At 40.3% G+C, this 20760-nt stretch overlaps 1 protein-coding gene across 3 annotated transcripts; it reads right to left on the bottom strand.

Annotated features, from left to right (window-relative positions):
* Positions 1-5764: 5764 nt before the first annotated feature.
* LOC124129214 (all trans-polyprenyl-diphosphate synthase PDSS1-like) lies at positions 5765-20464 on the bottom strand. 3 transcript variants are annotated; one of them, XM_046492727.2, is made up of 10 exons: positions 20290-20464; positions 18249-18428; positions 17857-17990; positions 16668-16806; positions 15823-15934; positions 15274-15383; positions 14408-14488; positions 13700-13813; positions 7207-7287; positions 5765-6021 (listed from the first exon to the last, which is right to left on the bottom strand). In XM_046492727.2, the coding sequence occupies exons 1-10, from the start codon at positions 20452-20454 to the stop codon at positions 5881-5883; spliced, it is 1257 nt and encodes a 418-aa protein (XP_046348683.2). In that variant the 5' UTR covers positions 20455-20464; the 3' UTR covers positions 5765-5880. The 3 variants fall into 3 exon arrangements, with proteins under 3 accessions (XP_046348683.2, XP_046348685.1, XP_046348684.1); XM_046492729.2 differs by having other exon boundaries at positions 20385-20456; XM_046492728.2 differs by lacking the exon at positions 20290-20464 and adding an exon at positions 20111-20246.
* Positions 20465-20760: the final 296 nt, after the last annotated feature.

Genomic DNA, 20760 nt, shown 5'->3' on the forward strand with positions numbered 1-20760 from the left:
GGTATGTAGAAGTTTCTACTATTTCCAGAGGCCGTTTATTTAAAAAGCATATATTTTTGAAAGATTTAGCCGTCCTCCTCCAAAAATTAAAACCTTGGTTTTTGATATATTTACGTTTAGTTTCCACCTTAAACAATAATTTTGAAACACATCTATTGAGTCTTGTAGACCTTTGGGAGTCGATGATCTGGGCCCGTCTCTCTGATTGGCCATGTCAGTCAGGTTTTGTATATAGAGGTATTACATAACGTGAGACAATGTCAGTGACCCACGAACATTTACACGTCAGATCCGGCGAAGTGAGGACATTTGTAGAAAGCGTTGGAGATTGAGGGTCCTGCTCCGAGGGGGCTTATGATGGGAGGGAATACACCGAATGTTTGCTGTATACAATGGGGATAGAATGTCGGTGCACTTTGGAAAAACATTGAAACATATAGGTTTTTTACAAAATGAAGCTTTAAATAAAAGTATTAATATAGTTTCCACTATAACACTACTAAAAAGTGAATCACACTTTTTTGTCGCTACTTATGCTGCGCTCATGCAGTATATCTACACCATCAGGTGTAGCCATTGTTAGTGAGTATAGTCCAAATAAAAACATTCGTGGCGGCCTGTATTTTTGCGTGTGTTTCTCATGCTATGTTGGCATGTTCATGGGTTTTTTTATGGAATCACGCATTTTCTGAAGTCAGTATGGCAAATTAAACCATTTGAACACTTACAGGAGTCTTTTATCTGTTGCAAACCGAAATCGTTTCAGATTTGGTAAAAAAAAAAATTTGGCATTAAATCTTATTCAATGTCACAGGAACTTTTGTTGTTCAGTATACCGGTACATGTGAAGCCACACAATTGATTATCAGAGTTCTGTTTGTATATATTCTTATAGGATATATTCAGTTTTGAATTTATTTATAATATATCCAACTTGAGTAAATATTTAGTTGATATTTGCTGTCTTGCCTATCTGGTTAAATGTTGCTCAATATTGCGATATACAGGGATTTACCTGCCACAACACGATCTGTAAAATGGGGCGGTAGGGTATCCTAGTGGTTAACGCGTTCGCTTGTCACGCCGAAAGCCCGTGCTCGGTTCCAACATGGGTACAAAATGTGAAGCCCATTTCTGATTATCCGTGATATTGCTGGAATATTGTAGGGTAATCGCAAAACAAACTTGAAGTACTTATGCAGCGCTCATGCACTATAGCTGATTCAATACACCATCAGATATAGCCATTGTTTGTGAGTATAGTGCAAATGGCGGCCTGTATTTTTGCGTGTGTTTCACATATCCAAGCGGTCTTTAAATACAATACCCCTAGAACCTAAACAAAGTTCTTTTTGTATCCACTCATTCGCACGCTTGAAAATATGTCATCCCCAATGTTCTGTTTCATAAATGTATCTGCATTTCATCGAAAGGATATTCAACAGGAAGGATAGTACCCTTAGAGATCTCTTTCTTTAGGGTTTTTCTTCATTTTATATAATAAGACCCTTGACACCGATACAGCGACCGATTCATTACGAACATAGCACAATAACGATGTCGAAAGAGCCAAAACGCTTTTGAAAATATTCGAAATATATACCAAAGGAAAAAAGTAACTGTGCTTCATATGAATTATTCAAATAACAGTATAATATTTAGTCATTCGTCTGATCAATCTTGTATCATAACTATCTCATTGGGGAAAATCCATACCTGGTAACAGAAGACGGAGCGACACGCCCTAAAAGATGATGAATGTAACAACTCAATTGCCAATGCCAATGTTGAGTGTGACCACCATTTGCGTTTATACAGGCGATGCATTGAAGACATCAAAATGCTGTCTGGGGGACAGCCTGAAGAAAAATGTCTGGGGGATGTTGTCCCAAATGCCAACCAAAGCTACCGTTACCGGCTAGTTCTGGTCCTGTTGTAGGCGTTGACCCATCTCATCCCAGACATGTTCTATGAGGAAGAGGTCTGGAGAAACAGCCGGCTATTACAGCACAGCAATGTTATGTTGTTTTAAAAGTCCAACGGGTTGGCGGGCATTTTCCTGCTGCAACCTCCCTGCATTTACACAAAGGGTAGAACATGATCTTGAACGATGTCGATCGGTCTTCTGATAACTGACTGTAAAAGCCCAGTTTAGAGTCAGTTAACTCCCTTGCCTCGGGAAGGTGATGTCATCCCGGTAGCGTACACTTTTCATATTGCCTTTAACACTGATGAGTTGTGTTCTCCCATGAGCTGTGATGCCACCCCCAAAATGATGACGTTGTGTAATGCAGGCGACGCTAAAACGATCTCTAAACGCTTGTAGACCATTGCACGACAATCAGAGCTGTCAAAATGAAACCTGAACTCATCTGTGAACAGTATACTGACTCAGATTTGTCTTCAGAACATCAGATGTTGTCTACCCCAACTATGTGTCTTGACGGTAACGTGGAAACAAAATTGAGCGTATCGCTGGAGGTGGGGGCCGGATGTTGGGCCCCCTCTACCGCTTGCCCTGCTGTAGATATTTAAAATATGTGGCAGTTTCATTTGGTGTCATTCCTGTTTGCAGCAAACTCACGGCGCGTAGACGTTGATTTTCAGCAAGCCGTGGCATTGCGTAAGCTTTTTTTACAAAAACATATAAAATATAAATATATAAACAAACAAAAAATTATGAGCCCCTGATATTTTTACATTGTGTGTTGTTCACATTCAAATACCACGTGTGAGTATCATGCTCCCAACAAACACGCAAACATACAAATTAACATGCACGTGCAAACTGTGAATCGTGACCTAAAAGTCAAGGAGATGTCTTCATGAAGATATATTGAAAGTTGCATTATTTACTTTAGAATATATTTGTTTGTAATGGACTTCAGATCAAGAACAGTTACTATTTTCCGTTAGTAACTAATTTAAGGCTTTGTGAGTGTGGGTTCAGCTTGCGAATGATGTATGCATGTATGCATTATCAACCAAAGGCATCTATTTCTTCAGCCGGCTCTCTCCCTCTGAAGCTGAGCATGGAGATGAGAAACATAACATAATGCGAATGGCCTGATTGGGATCACTGTTGTCTTCTTGTGTTCCAGAGCTGGCCCAGAGGCAGTCGGGTAACCAATGGCATTTATAGTCGACGAGATTCGGGTATCAAATATCCAACCTATCCAGCCCTGAAGGTCCATTTACGGAGATATGTTACCAAACCAATCTGTAGTAACTGGTACCCCCACGTTGAGTTGAATCCGGATTTAAATTCCAGATTATATTAAAGATACATAACAACCACATCAGTCACGACGTTAAGTAATTCTAACTCTACATGTACATACATGTGAAGCCACACAATTTATTATCCGAGTTCTGTTTGTATATATTCTTATAGGATAAACTAGTATTCAGTTTTGAATTTATTTAAAATATATCCAACTTGATTCAATATTTAGTTGATATTTGCTGTCTTGCCTATCTGGTTAAATGTTGCTCAATAATGGTAATATACAGGGATTTACTTTCCACAACACGATCTGTAAAATGGGGCGGTAGGGTAGCCTAGTGGTTAACGCGTTCGCTTGTCACGCCGAAAGCCCGTGCTCGGTTCCAACATGGGTACAATATGTGAAGCCCCTTTCTGATGTTCCCGCCGTGATATTGCTGGAATATTGTAGGGTAATCGCAAAACAACTTGAACCACGTTCTGAAATCTGAAATTGATTCTCTTAAATATATTAGGTCCCCATGCTCCGTGCATTATCGCACTTATAAACGGGATTAACACTCCCTCCCATAGTCTTGCACCATGACTGTGGAATATATTTATTTCATTAAAAACATATTCTAGAAACGCTTACAAAGGCAAGTCTAACCAGCTCTAGCTATGAAATCAGCATAGGGAGATTTTTTAGAGTTAAGAAGGATATTGTGTTATATAAGATTTCGTAGACTAAATGTTAGTTTATCCCTCCTACAGCCTTGAGTGTTACATGATAGCTCAATCCAGCTCATTGCGGCTCATTGGCAGGTCGGTGAACATAATCCCCAATCAAACAAAAACAAGAATCCCCATGCAAGCCTGTGCGATTACTACCAATTTTTTCTAAGAACACTGACCGTTTTACTGGGGAACTATTTAGCCCTTAATTACATTTCACAGCCAGTTAACGTGAGACGAGCACAACTGTGAGATCAGCCATATTCAAACGGGTCATCTCAAAAACATTACTTAAATTCATGGTGTGGGGTATGTATGTAGTTTTGCGGTATTCCATTTTGTGTGGAAATCCAAGTCACTCCCGTGCAGTTGTGAATGTTGACTAAGAATATCAGTGCATGTTTCATATATAGATCTTTTCATCAAGATTCAGAGTGACAAAATAACTATTCACCAGACTGTATGACAAGAGGGAAGACTGCAATTTTCCAAGTCAACTTTCCTTTTATATCGGACAGTATTCCAGGAGCTTCAGTCCTTGGTGTACAACTTTTGAGGTACATTTTTGGTCTCTCCTAATCCTACCCCTATCCGAGAAGCTATATCACACTTGTAACAAATCATCACAGCCCTTATCTTGAACAAATACATATCTCATCACAACCTTTGTCTCTGAACCCTCCATATCTCATCAAAACACTTATCTCGACCCCTACACTACTCCTTTATCTTTTATCTTTTATCTATCCCAAATAATCATGCTTCAGACTGTTGAAAAAAAACGCCATAATTGCCTGCCACAAATATTACAATGTTGTAATGTTTTATTCTTAAACAATCAGGCTCATAGTTATAAATATATAAAAAATATCTGTTTTTATAGCTGTAGGTGAAAAAATATCTTATCTCGTTTCAAAGTACAATTCATGTCCACAGGTTAGGGTCAAATGAATGAATGATGTTTAATGACATAGTTGTAATACAGCTATATCGGAGGGGTTGTAAATAATCAAGTCTGAACCAGGCGAACCAGAGTTTGCTGTCTTGGTAGACATTGCGATCAGCCAATCCTAAAGGAAGTCCGTCTCTGACAAGAATGGGGTGGTGCAAATGTATTCTGACCTGGAATCCCTAAGAGGGCTATGTTCAAAACTCTCATGTCTGATATTGAACATCCTTTGCTCTGCCTCAACAAACATGAGAGTGTAAGTTGGTTGGTTTGTTTGTTGTTTAATGCTGCACTCAGCAATATTCCAGCTCTATTACCGTGATCTGCACAGAATGTAATTAATTAAGGGTAATGATAATAAGTGTTAATTATAAGCTCTTCTGTATGGAATCTTTCAAATTGTCTATGTATAAATGTTCCCTGCCACACTTTGAAGATCATTCTGGAGATGGTGAATGTTTTTCTGGCAAATGTAGCCTTGTAACTATCTCCTACTGAGCCATCACTCCAACAAGGCCTATGCTTGGTTTCCCTGAATTATCTTCCCTGACTTGTTTCGGTCGTAATACCCTGCACCTTTTTCCTCTGGACTGAGCAGCCACTGTGGCTGTTGTTGTGTATCACACTGCCTGTGGTGCTTATAATGGTGGTTGTGTTTGTATGCTTCTTGACCTTTTATGGCACTGAGAATTATTTTGCCACTTTTGTGTATATAGATAGATTGGAGTGTTTGTTGTATCATTAACGAGCTAAAACTTGTGTGGTTACAGAATTCATCCACAAAATAATGATGGTTTGCATAATTTTTTGTGACGAGTATACATTGACTTCACATCATGTCAACTGTATACAATAAAATATAACAAACACATATATAGGAAAGATGAGTTTGTATTTTTGAAAATAGGATCATAATCACAATACATGTATAATAAATCATTCAGAGTGTAACAACTATATAATTCAAACATACACCTACAAACCATTACTATTATTTTGTCCTTTTCAGCAGTATTTCTGCTATGTGAGAAAGGCTACTCTGAATTTCTGATTTTGCAAGCCGTCGCAACTGTCGCATTGCCTCTAAACTGTGCTGCTTAGCCAGGAGCCGTGTCTGTTCAACACCATCGCTCTGAAACCATGAACAAATACTGTAGACATAGTACTAGAAAATACAAAAATGGAACAAGCATGCATAACTAGAGCTCCTGATGAAAGGTTGCATGGTACAAATCACAGATGCTGAAAATTTGACAGGAACATAAATACTGCCTGGCAATAATATTGAGATTACTCATGTCATGTGGGAATTATATTTTCTGCCTCAAGACAAAAACCTAACAAAATTCTCCAGATAGTTGAAGTTGAGCTGCACAACATATTTTCACAACATGGTTTTTTCAGGACCAGAAAACAAACAATTCCAGCATCCTCTAGCCCCTGATCACCCTCAACCCCACCCACAGGATATTAAACTCTGGGACATATTTCTGTACCATTATGCTTTTGAAAAAGTTTTGTCTCCAACAGGATAGTTTGGCAATCTCATTCTGCTCATATCATTTCACTCCAATTGTGATTCTGACAACTCAATAGGAGGGCTCTGTAAGATCCTCAAACAGAGAGTTATCAAAATCAGAATGATAGATCTGAGTATCTTATTATCAATAGTGACAAATAAAAGGTTAGTGAATGAATTAGACTTATTGAAATAACAAAGAGGTTTGAGGCATGGCTAAGGGATTCAATTCACCAAAGTGAGATGCGGTGCCCTAGAATATGTTGGTGGGAGGGTGGATGGGTGTGTATGTGAGTGAGTAAGTATGTGTTTGTGTGTGTCTGTGAGTGTCTGTGTGTGTCTGTGTGTGTGCGTGTGTGTTGTTTCATGCTGCACTCAAAGACATCCCACCTGTATGTTATTAATCAAGTCTTGAGCAGACAATGATTCATAATAGCAATGAGTCACGCCATCGGGATACATTGACACACATTCAACAAGTGACCAACTTGACCACCTCACCACACATAATCAGGTTGAACCTGATGTCAACCAATGCCTAAGGGAAGCAACTCTGCAAGGCACAGTGCAGCACTTCAGTGAACTGGGCAAACTATGCTCCCTTTGATAAAAAGAAAACATTGCATGTTCCTTGATTATTCTATATGTAGACTATTGTTTCAACTTTCAATGGAAATTCAAGTTGAAGGGCTAAAAGTGATTGGAACTTTTCTTGGGGACCTTTTTCTTCTTAACAACATAAATAATTTTCAACTGCATACAATACATGTTAATATTATTCATGACTTCGAAAATTACCTTTGCAACCATTTCTCTTGCCCTTTCCACATCACCATCATGGGAAAATCTCCTCATAATCATTGCATTTAGTTCTGGATACTGCAAAACAAGAGCAACAATATCAAACCATCAGTATTGCATATTAGAACACCTCCTGACTTTTTAAACCAGGAATTTCAGGTCGCACTGACCCAAGTAGTCACTTGTACAAAGCTACAGTCTTTGTTAAGCCTATCCAAGTCATTTCAAGTATAGGCTGTTATGTTCACATTGTGCAAGTGGGATCATTGGGCCCATTTATGACATATAGCCGCTTAGTTTGTCCTTCTAGTACTGAAAATAATTTAATCATGCTTATCATGGATTAAATGTACAGATATACACCACAACATACTATCAATTATTCTTGAAAACCATCTAATATATTTCATTTGATAATACAATATTTTCTACAGTGTGGCAGTATTGAATGTTGTGCACCATTTCAATGGTGCAGTATATGTTAATGTACATGCATATTATTTTCTATAATTTAATGAGTGAGTGAGTGAGTATGGTTTTACGCCGCTTTTAGCAATATTCCAGCAATATCATGGCGGGGGACACCAGAAATGGGCTTCACACATTGTACCCATGTCGGGAATCGAACCCGGGTCTTCAGCGTGACGAGCGAACGCTTTAACCACTAGGCTACCCGACGGCCCCCCTATAATTTAATGGGCAAATGTATGAAATGTCATACTTATTGATAGCTGTCAGTGATCTTATCAAAATAATGGCTTCTATCAAGTAGTTGAGGGAGAAACCAAAAAGTAACTCAATGATACATCTATATCTTATTCTCTTTACACAATAATGAAAATAATCCTGAAATGTAGTGAAAATTCCATTTTGAAAGGAGTGTGTGTGAGTGAGTGAGTGAGTGAGTGAGTGAGTGAGTGAGTGAGTGAGTGAGTTTTTACGCTGCTTTTGGCAATATTCCAGAAATAAAACATTAGGGGACACAAGAAAGGAGAATGTCAGGAATTAAAACCCTGGTCTTCGGCGTGACGAGACAACACTTTAACCACTAGGCTACCCGACCGCCCCAATCATTTCTAACCATTTTGAAAGGAATGTTCCTCGTTGATCACATCAAACAACTGGAAATGAATGACGATCTATCAGCATCTTCAGTACCAGTAATTCTTTTGCCCAACATGACCATGAACCTTGTGATATCTGGTGTCGGAAGACACACCCCCTTTATGTCATTATTGTCTTGAAAAGTCCCTCAGGGCTGATGGTTCTGTGAGGAGAAAGACATCAGGGCCCTTAGGCAAAGCCAGATAAGTATATGAAATAAACATAATACTATTATTATGGAATATTTCTACCTTGTCCTGCATTACATATTGTACATTATCCGATGGTTGGTGGTGGTGCGTAACTTTAATCCAGGCTTCCCTCATATCCATTCACCAGTGGGGCTATATAATGATAAGTGGGCCTCCTTGGAGATTTTCTGTCGCCAACATGGTGTTATCCCCACAGATGCAACAGTGCAATTTATGGCAGACTACTGGCTCCACCTGAGAACCAATAAACACCATTAGGGTGGTACTATAGCTATGTACCTGTCCGCCATCGATACTGTCTTTGCTGTCACACCAAACCAAAAGCTATCCATGATACCGGAGTTGACAGCTATCATAAGGTGTTTCAGGTTGGAGTATCCAACAACGCCGCTATGAACCACTCGACAATGCCTCTTTTCACACCTGACTCAGAAGACCGTCTTCCTACTAGCTGTAGCTACAACAGCCAGGGTTAGCAAGCTTCATGCTCTAAATGTCCAGTGGGAACCCATCTTCCCGAGGCAAGTGAGTTAACTGACTATAAAAGTCCAGTTTCCACCCTTGCCGAACTAGGCAGGAATTATGGAGTTATATTTTGGCTGTACTAACGAGTTTATGCATAGTCCAATCAAAATCGCGCATCGAAATCAAAATCCGGTTCGTAAAGTGTCATGCAGATTTCGGTCGACTGCAGGATTTGCAAAGCATGTGCACCGCTAGCTCGTTGTCAACAGATATTTTCTAAATCTTTTCATGCTTTTAATCAAGGTACTCATGTGATTTGATGCACTTCGCGATGTAAGACTCGTTTTATCACAATATAGATCTTGATTATCAATCTGATCGTCTTGACTTGGCACCACCGTTTTGTTTGAAGCAAATGCAAGTGATACGAGAGGTTGAATCTGATTGGTCAATAGGAGAGGCATAGAAAGAACATAACTCGTAATAGCCACTGGTGGCGCTACGATCGAGCCCAGGAATTCCAGCCTAGTTCGGCAAGGGTGGAAACTGGACTTTTAAAGTCAGTTAACTCTCTTGCCTCGGGAAGATGGTGGGAACCACGCTCCCCCAACAAACTGAAACCAAGTATTTCCAGTTTATCTAAAAACTTGGTTTTAGGTTCCCATTTACTGGGTCATGAAAGTGCGATTCAGGGACTCGGTTAACCAGTGATTAGCATAGGTCTCCTTAGAGCACCGAAGGTTATGTCTGGTTGATCCTGCGTGTTATTGTTGCAGGTGTCCACTGGCAAGGGAGTAGCAGAGGTTTGCGCATTCTGCATATGACCAAGGAGTGAAGTTGGAACTGCTCTAGGGACAGTGGTGGCAGTGACTGTGAGGATCCCGCAGTAGATTGGACCACTCTGGGAGTTTAAGATCTGGTTGCCCGGCGATGAGTAGTAGGTCCGGGAAACTTATTCTTGCCAGCCAAGCGGCGCCAAAAGGATCAAGGACATGTCAGTTGTTGAGTTGATCTTTTGGATCACCCAGGGTAGGAGCTCTGGTGTGGGAAACACATAGGCACTGAAACCTTCCCAGTCTAAGGCTAGGGTATCGACAGTCCAGGCCTGAGGGTCTGGCAATGGAGAAAAGAAAGTTGGCAACTGCATGTTGTGACTTGTGGCAAACAGGTCGATGTATAGCTCCTGTGCAGCTTCCAGAGCTTCCATCCTCTGTGGGGGATGGGCGGTCTGACATTAATAGTGCATCGGCCAGGACATTTCAGCACCCAAGGATGTGTCTTGCTCAGGCGAAACATCTGGTTCAATACGAACCAGACTACTTGGCATTGGTCAGTTGATGAGCCCAATACTGTACTGTCAGGATGACAGCTTCTAGTTCCAAGTTGATGATGTACCACCGCTTTTGTGCTTGAGACCAGAGCTCTGTGGCTGTCCTTGAAATGGGCTCCCTATCTCTGGAGTGAGGTGTCAGCGAACAGGTGATGGGATGCTTGGAACTCCATCAAGGTCACGCCATCTAAAGTGTTCGATGGATTAGCCACCAGTCCAGGTATTGGTGAAGGTGGTCTGGCAAAGTAATCAAAGTCTAATATTGCTGGCTCCATAGATAAAGCACCAGAAACAGTTGTGGCCTGATGTGGGGCCTCCCCCTGCTGTGAGGTGCTGTGCTGCTGTGAGGAGGGCTATTAGTACTTGCCACTGATGAAAGGATTGGGGGCCAAATAGTGCCAACTGGAAATATGTGACACTCTTGTCCCATCGATCTGGTGGGTGGAGCAAGAGGCCACCTATGAACGTCAGACTCTGGGTCGGTGCTAGTTACGACTTGAGTAACCAATAAGTTGGTAGAACGGGCGCATCGTGTTCCCATTGAGAAATGAGCTCTAGGTGGTTCATGAGGTAGTTGTCTATTTACGACATGTAGTCGATCCTCCTCAGGTGTAGGCTTCATAATGCGAATAAACACACAAGGGGCCGTTGAAATGCAAAATATGAGAAAGGCCCATCCGTTAGCAGTGGTGGTTGTTGAAGAGGAATCTCAGGTACTTAATGTTCGCCTCATGGAAAGGGACATGGAGATATGCGTCTTGGATGTCTAGGAAGAAGAGATAGTCGCCTAGAGCCATGGACAGACGTAGCATCGGAAGAGTGGTCTTCCTGAACCATGGTGGCTGCTCTAAATATCGTTGATTGAACATGTGAATCATGAGTAGTTTCGATGATTTTTTTGAAGACCAAAAACACTGGGGAGAAGAACCTTGGGATCAGCTGTTGTGGGTCCATTTCCTCTATGGCCTCCTTACAGCTGGGTGTAATCTGAACTGAACTCCTCTTACGCCAGCATGGTCCTCCAGGTGTGTGAGTAAATAGCCGTGTTTTAATAACATTATTACAAAGTGGCCCACAACAGGAATAAAACTTTGCCAAAACAGAGTGGTGAGGTGAGGTGAAATGGGGTTTAAAGTTGCGTCCAAGATTATTGCACTTGTATAGGGATGTGCATGTGTGTTTGTGTGGCTGCTTTTACTAGTCCGGACTGATGCCAATTAATAGTGCTAGCTCACTGAGATACCATGCCACAGTTTAACATGAATACCCACTCATACACAGTATACTGACTCCGAGCCGACCAGTCCTTGTTTTAGCCCCTTAATGCCAAGCCACAGACAGGGTAACAACAAGTACCATCTTTTAATGTCTTTTGGATCGAACCCGGACCTTTCGCTCTCCAGGCGGACGCTCTACCACTAGACCACGGAGGCAGCCAAAACAGAGAGTCTTTCCCCTACTGGTTCGTTGCTGATACGGACAGCAGGGGGAGGATGTTCCCACTATGCCTGTCCCCTGGGAAGCCATTTCTTCAAGCCTCTCCTCCTCTCCGCCTCTTGGGTAGAAAAGAATCCTTGTCATGTCTCTCCTTAGCCTGTTTAGTGAAATTATTGTGTGGTTTGTAGCCACCCTGATGGGTGCTAAAGTAATCCTTCATGGCCTTGAGGGTGGAGAGCGTGGCCTGTCCATTTTCAATTCTCTCGACTTCTTCCACTACCGGTGCTATGGCATTATTAAAGAGGGTCGATGCAGTCCAAAGACTTAGTGACCAAAGACACCTTGAAGCGAGGATCCCGAGAGAAGGCAGATACGTCACTCTGTCTCCTGAAAAGCTCAGCTGACAGTGTTTGGAATTGTCCCATCAACTCCAGAGCTCAACCGGGAGACACATCACTTGAAGGCGCCGCTGCTTGAGGCACCGCTGCTTGAGGCGTCGCTGCTTGAAGCCTCACTGCTGGAGGTGAAGGCGTCTAATTTGACTTGGATGAAGTCTTAGACCTGGCCCGCTGTCGAAGCTGTGAAGAAGTGGAGGAAAGGTTAGATAGTCAGAGTAGTTTCCTCTTAGCATTGACTTTAATACAAGTGAGGAGATCCGAATCAGAGAGGAAAGCACACTCGGGACACCTTCGAGTGGGAAGACACAATATCAGATAATCCAGACAGCGAAAATGAGAACCACACTTAGCAGCAAACTGTAACATGGGAGGTAACCCCATAAAAGCCCGCCCAAGTCTAGCTAGAAATTCAACAAGCAGAGGATAGAATCTAACAAAAAAAGGTAAGATCTCGTCTCTCATGTCCTGCTTAGCTTGAAAAGAAGAGAATAATGACATATAGGGGGCATGTCTTCCAACACCAGATGTCACGAGGGTCATGGAGGTCATGGAGGGTAAAAGAGTTCCTGAAGACGCTGATAGATCATCATTTATTTCCAGTTAGGACTTCGGAAGTAAGAGCAAAGTGCAATATGTATTGCTAGATAAGTTAAAAATATGATTGATGTATGGCAATATGTACAACAACATATTGCATGTGTTCCTTCATCTGCAGTTTGTTATGAAGCTAAATAAAAATTTACCCATACATCACACTTGCCCCGCACATTTTTGACAACCTTGTCCGCCATTATGTTGGATAACGCACACCTCAACAACATTCCAGGTCAGCGTAAGGTGTTACAGTCACCTATCCTGATTTGTATACTGCATCTGCTGTTCATACATTCAGGTTGGTTGGTTGGTTTGTTGTTTAATGCCGCACTCAGCAATATTCCAGCTATATGACGGCGGTCTGTAAATAATCAAGACTGGACCAGACAATCCAGTGATTAATATCATCAGCATCGATACACGCAATTGGGATCAATGACATGCATCAACCAAGTCAGCGAGCCTGACCACCCGTTCCCGTTAGTCACCTTTTACGACAAGCAGAGTCACCTTTGACGACAAGCATGGGTTGCTGAACACCTATTCTACCCCGGAATCTTCACGGGTCTTATACATTCAGGAACGACCCAACCATCACATCATACAGTTTTTATCATGTCTGTCAGTTTTTTAACTCTGCACTTCACACTATTCCAGATACATAACAGTGGTCTGTAAATTATTGAACCTGTACCAGACAATCCAGTGATTGACATCACGAGTATCAATCCATGCAATTCAGATATAATTACATGCAATCAATCTGGTCCCTGTTCAACAAAGCAATAATAGCACTAAGACTGATGTAAGTCCATGTTAAAGTAGGGATTTAGGATAGTCTTAGTGCTACGATTGCTTTGTGAACAGGGCACTGGTCACAGAGCCTACTTAGTCGCCTTTTATACTTTTTCAGTTTGCCCAGCGGTGTTGTGATCATGATGTATACTTACAGACTGTGAAGCAAACAGCACCGGCGCAGTAGCCAGGCCTAGCTTCAGGTCAGCAGCAGTGGGCTTCCCCATCACTTGATCACATGAGACGAAGTCCAGCAGATCATCGATCAGCTGCAGGGGAAGTAAGGCAACTAGTTTGTTACTTTTATCAAATACTTCATGAATTTGGATATTCATCATGTAAGTATACTTACCATCCTGACAAAATACATTGAAATTTCATTACATCCCGTTCATATAACACAGAACCCATAACATGTCTCCTCTACATTTGTGCCACCCGCTGCCCTGGGTTACCAACCAGAGTTATCTGTCCCTGATCCCTCATCCTCACGTAGCTTGATATCCAGACAGGGGACAGACAGACAGGCCCTAGACTTGTTATGTCAGGATAAGTATAAAAAATTGTTGCATAATATGATATAGTCACCTTAGAGGAAGATATATGTGAAGTTTTATTCACTTACAATGTATAATAAGACCAAAATGGAGGACATGAACATGATGAATAAACGCAATAAACAAAAGGAGATAACTATCCAATGAGCAGGAATGTGAGGGAACAGGGACAGAAAACAGTGGCTGGTAACCAAGAGCATTGTGTTATTATTTATGTATTTGTTTTCAACTTGTCAGGTTCGCTACCTTTGCGCCTCAACTTGTGAATGAATATCTGATACTGTTGTACACACAAACTGGTCTCACCTGAAATGCTATTCCGATATTTCTGCCATATTGATATGCTATTTCTGTAACATCTTCTGTACAGCGACCAAGGACAGCAACCTGAAACATAAGCCAGGAACTGTCTACATATCTATTTATAACTACTCATTAACATGTGCAGCAGAAATTCGCCGTGCAGAGTAATTCCTTTGGGTACGCCAGCAACCTTTGATTGTGGGTTTGAATCCCAGTTCGTCAGATTAAGTTTTTAGGTAAGCGAGTACCATACTCGTGCTTGTGGGATTCACCAATGTGGTAAACATCTGAGGCCTGCATCACTTTGGGCTTTTCCCTCACAGTAAGCTGACATGCCATGATATAACTGGAATACTCTTCAAAGCAGCATTAAAACAAACTCACTCATTCCTAGGTTGAGGAGTGAGTCATAGTTATTAGTGATTATGTATATGTCTGAATGAAGCAAATCTTGATTAGATCCAATAAACAAGGAAAGGTTTGATTGTCTGGAAGGTATACTAAGATTAATCTAATAATGAAACTTGAGTAATATTTTACTTTTGTTTTTTATGTTGATTTGTTGTTTAATGCACACTCAGCAATATTCCAGCTATATAACAGCAGACTGTAAATTATCGAATCTGGACCAGACAATCCAGTGGTTGATATCATGAGCATCAATCTACGCAAATGGAATACGATGACATGCATCAACCACGTCAGCGAGCCTGACCACCCAATCCCATTAGTCGCCTCTCACAACAAGCATGGGTTGCTGAAGACCAATTCTAACAGGATCTTCACAGGTCTAAATTGGTAGGATTATTTAACTTGCAGTATACATTGTGCCAGCCACAGTATTTTCCAAGGATCTCTATATTACTCACTGCCTTGCAGCTGTTGGCTAAAAGGCTTGCCGTCTTCTTGAAGGTTTTTTTGAGGTAGTGAGCAAACCTTTCATTCTCCTCTTCTTTGGACCCTAATTGCATAAACTCTCCTGAAATTAATCAAACAGAATTGCACTAAAATGAAGGCCAAATTGCCAAAGGTACAAAAACACATCAAAATATACATGTCAACGCTACACCTTGGGAGTATTTCACAGATAATCAATCATTAAATGTCTGACAAAGATAAACAATAGGACATGGCTCAGTCATCACGGTAATGTGGTTGTAATCTTGTAGTTGGAACTCTGTATGTACTGATAGTTTCAAATAATGATATCTGCTAAAAACAAAAGTCTGGAATGGGTAAACTGATATAATACTAAGTTTTCATACCCAGGCTTTCTCCTCCTGAGCACATGTTGTGGCAGTGGAACAAGAACAAATAACTATCTTTAGTTGGTCGTTACTTTCCACATAAAATTATCTGAACCAATAAACATATAACACTGACTTTGTATGTCATGTTAATGATACATATCAACTTACCCCTAACAAGATCTTCTATAACCTGAGATAAAATAGAAACAACTTGTTCATTGCGGAGACGTGCCAGCGCCATAGATGCTATGGATAGAATGTAGTCACCGGCTAAAATTGCCTGAAAAAGTCAAGACAGGCATTCATTCTTAAATCATGTAAATTGAAACATTGTGCAATTATTTTTATATGTTTGGGTTACAAGTCTGTTTTACCCCATTTTGATACTGTAGTCACTGTCCTATTTTGAAAATTAACAGGGGTGCTTATAAAACTACACACAACAAGTTAAATTTGTTGTCAGTTATCTAGCGGTAGATAGATGTTACAATATAGCTGATGCGGCAGTGTCCTCATTAGTTGAAACAAGCATGTGAAGTTGCAGCTTCATTGACACAGTGGTTTCTGAGATTTGGATGTTTACAGAGTAGGGAAATGCATTTTGAGATAATTATGAGCTAGGTAAAATTGCAAAAGCCAAAATATCATATCATTGACTAACAACACATATACCAAACATGTAAATACTAACACTACAAACTACACATATACCAAATTTCATTACATTTTGAATAGAAATGGCTGAGTAATGGCCATAAAAAGTTTTAGCTTTCAGTATGGTCAAACTGTGAGGTCAAAATTTATAATATCACACAAAAACGGAAATAAATCCTGAGCCCCACTTATAACCACATTTCCCAAATTAAAACATTATGACAAAGTCAGCCCTAGCGATAAGTTGTAGTACTGGGATCTACTTGGGATCCTAAAAGGGCTAACCAGGTCTTTCACTGTAATTTGTAGATCATAAATCTAGTGGATGGTGATATTATAAAAACATTCTGCCTTCATACCTTCTTTTGACCCCAAACAAGGTTGATACTGGACTTATTGCGTCGCGTATCTGCTGCATCAATCACATCATCGTGAACGAGACTGGCAGTGTGGATCATCTCGGTGATCATGGCTATCTTCTTCTGAGCAGGCAGTACACTGAAAAGTAATCAATGTCATTAACCCACACCTGAAAACACTCTGCAAGTCATTGACTTTTAGTCAAAATAGTCAGATATTCATTACTCGCAACCAATTTGTGCTGAGTCAATCTGATCTTGTGGTATTCAACATGTTTAAACTGTAGAAGAGGAAGAGGAAGAAAAAGAAGAAGAAGAAGAATCCCACCACGCTCACTCTTCCCTTAGTCGCTTTTATAGAGGAAGGGCATAGCTCGATTAACATGGATGCTCTTCATGATAAAATTGTATTGTACACTTAAGCACACACCTATTTGTCTGGTTTCCCTCTTGTAAAGCATATCAAGACTTGTGATGAAAACAAGGCATTCAACAGTTCCTTAAACTATCCAAGGATGTGGGACATAATCTCAATGTCAATGTTGATTTTCTTGATGTGAGTCTCAACCAAGCGAAGTGTCTTATCAAATCGGCCCAGACTGCTAGTATTTGGTAGGGCTGGGATGATACATCAACTGTGTGATCTAATACATATCAAGATACCTTACTCACAATCCGATGTGTATCACGATACTTGCATGTGCTCTTATCTGTGGTGCGTAAGACATCTTTTTCATGGAGAGGATGGTCAAATACCTGGCACACTGATGATTAACAGCTGTCAATGTGAAGTATGGCACAACAAATGAAAATATTAATGTTTTCACTATTAACTTGCACTACTGATTAGTGTTTAGTGGAACAGTTATTAAAGCAAACATGTAAGGTCAGAATCGATATTTTTTACTTAGTGTGCCACTGTGATCAATACTTGTATTGAGAAGTAAAAAATCGCGATCCACCAATGTATTTGTGTATCATCCCACCACTAGTATTTACGGAGTGACTTTCTGAATGACCACTGCTTCTAGTTTATGTGCAGTGTGTTCAGAAGATCAGCAACCAACTGTTGCATTGTGTTAAGTGTGAAACAAGAGTTGAACCTAGGCTGTTGTCATCGCTAATCTTGCAGTTACTTTCACTGTGTTTACCATGTTCACTAAACTTGTTGGTTCTCACCAGCACTCACCAGTTGCCAGCATCATTGTGTATGTTGCAAGCTCTGGCCATCAGAAGGACTATCATTGGTCGAAATGCTTTTCCTTTCCCATCAAAATAGTAACCAGCTATTTCAGCCAGTTCATTGCTGTCAGTTACTATTTCCTGCAATGGATAATCAGGGTTCAAAATACAAATTTAAAATTAATTAATGAGACTGATTAATGAGTGATTTCAGCAATTCGTTGCAAATAAGGTGTGTCGGAGTCGGAGTGCGAGACTGTCAGATTAACAGGTCTAAAAAGCACTGATTTAATCGGTTATCATCATTTGTGTCAGATAAAGCTGATTGTCGGATTAACAAATGTCGGATTAACGAGAGTTGAATGCATGTAAGCTAGTGACTGAACAATAACACAATACCTTTTTGATATCCTGAGAAAGTGAGCCAAGTTCCTCCTCCACCAACTTGTATGGATTATACACTGTGTTGTCATGTTGTGGACTGTTGGACGAAGGCCTGGTGAGATGGAGGCCTGTGTTGTGGCCTAGTGGTGATCCCTGGACATGAGCTGTGCAGCAGGGATGCTGGTGGCGTTGCAACTGGAAATTCAAACTTTCAACATATGCACTCTGTTACTTCATTGAGTGAGTGAGTATGGTTTTACGCCGCTTTTAGCAATATTCCAGCAATATCACAGCGGGGGACACCAGAAAATGGGCTTCACATTGTACCCAGGTGAGGAATGGAACCTGGGCCTTCGGCGTGATGAACCAATGCGGTATTCACATTATGTCTGCCTGACTTGTGAAGACCTGGGGTAGAATAGGTCTTGTGCAACCCATGCTTGCCATAAAAAGCGACTATGTTTGCCTAATGATGAAAAAGTAATATTAAATTTATTATGCACAAAGTGCAAGTAAATAAGCAAATTTAGTTGTGAATTTGAGACAGCAGTTATAGGTTATTTTCAGGTGGCACTTACATTTAAACTTGCTCAGTTTTTTCATTGAGCACAACACTACTATTAGCAGTAATGGTTTCAGAATATATGTGTATTGTCATATCTGCAGATCCAAATATTGTGTATTTATTGGATTCAACATACTTAGATTCCAGTTAACAATTTAGCCTCTAGTCTCAAGCCAGCATCTTGTAACATTCTGGTGAGTCAGCAAATAATCATGATAACTGTCCATGATAATAACACAAAAATCTACTGACAACAAAACCAAATGCCCAGTTCAGGTCAGTAAGGCTCAAAATTGTTTGACACTGACTGCAGATGTACATTATGCAACAATAATTGTCACCATGGTAACTACACTTGATTCTACCCAAATAATATGCAATTATACTAATAATTATACTACCTACAAAAAAACTCTTAAACCCATTCTGATAAAGATAAAAATATCCATAAGTGTACACTGAATGTTACTAATTCACACTTATATATATTATGAAGATCCGGGTAAGAAATGGTCTCCAGCATTGCTTGTCATAAGAGGCGACTAACGGGATCAGGTGGTAAGCATCTCTTGACTTGGTTGATGCATGTCATTGTATCCAATTTGTGTAGCTCGATGCTCATGACTTTAATCACCGTATGGTCTCGTCCAGACTTGATTACTTACAGATCCCTGTCATATATAGATGGAATATTGCTGATAGCTGCATTAAAGAACAAACACACAAACTAAATTAGTAGTCAGAACTACTGCTCGAAACTGAAAAGGGCATAATATAAGGGGTGTCTTGTCTTTATGAAGTAGATATAGATATGATTAGCAATACTTTGAGCATTCTACATTACAACACAACATATAACTTTAATAAAATCCGAATTGAGACATACCAGTCTTACAGGGAATTAATTTTTATTTTTGGACAGAACTACCCTGAACATGCTGAATAATGACAATACTATAGGAATACAGATTTTCAGATTTTACTCACTGATTGCCAGTAAACATATACATATATAATATGCCAATCAAGTCCTGACTACTTTTCCTAATTTGATAATCATCTAGATAAATAGACTGTATTATCAAAAGTTGAAAAAATCATGAAAATGTCACAGTGCCACCTGTACCTTCGAAAATCACTGGGAATAATATCAAGAACAAAGCTTATGTGCCTATTATCAAGTGAATGTAAACATTTCGTTCAACAAGTAAAGGGAGATAACTTCTAGTCTCCAAGCCATTGGCAGTATCCATACATTTGCAGAAGTAAATTATTCTAGTAGTTGACAAAATACTATAGATATATCAATCACTTGATCGTTATGAATTGTCCCCTTCACTTGTACCAAAACGAGCGAATGTACGATGACAGATAAGGTGATAATAAATCCGAAAGTCTACCGACTGTATTTCATAAGAATGCGAGTTCCGGACCGGTGAAGGTCGACTGTGGAAGGTGAAGCACGTTTTCGTTAGACACGTCTTGACTTACCACATGATACTGGTTCTTGCTTATGTGAAATATTACTTGTCTTCTTCCTAAGAAAGAATCAAAGTGGTACGAAGCTCCTGTCACTGAGATATTACCTTGTTTATGTCTAAAGTGGCCACAAATTCGAAGCAAAGATTTGTGTAGTCTGCTTCGAACGGCGGCCATGATTGTTTGCAACTAGTTTCTGGAAAACTAGCTACAACTACCTGGGCTTTATCACAGACCATATGCCGTATATATGGGTTTTCGCTTTTTGCAACTGTGAAACTCATCAGAGCAATCTGGTCTGAATTTGTTGTGCGCCATAGTATATATATTTCGACTATGGGTTTATGTCTACTCGTCGTCATTACATCACTGCTAACTGCTTGGTTGTTTTCATTAATATTTGCCAACTAAAGTTCTGCTCTGCACATTGCGAGGCGTCAATGTATCAGGGTAATATTTCATATGCACAGGAAACCAAAATAA

The sequence above is a fragment of the Haliotis rufescens genome, unplaced genomic scaffold (genome assembly GCF_023055435.1).
Source record: "Haliotis rufescens isolate VD_foot unplaced genomic scaffold, xgHalRufe1.0.p SCAF_4, whole genome shotgun sequence".
Lineage (NCBI taxonomy): Eukaryota > Metazoa > Mollusca > Gastropoda > Lepetellida > Haliotidae > Haliotis > Haliotis rufescens.

Coding starts and splice junctions, on each gene's coding strand:
- LOC124129214 (XM_046492727.2), bottom strand. CDS start 20,454: ATGGCCGCCGTTCGAAGCAGACTACACAAATCTTTGCTTCGAATTTGT. Junction 15,384..15,822: donor TATAGAAGATCTTGTTAGGG/GTAAGTTGATAT, acceptor GATTAATTTCAG/GAGAGTTTATGCAATTAGGG. Junction 6,022..7,206: donor CAAGAGAAATGGTTGCAAAG/GTAATTTTCGAA, acceptor TCATGGTTTCAG/AGCGATGGTGTTGAACAGAC.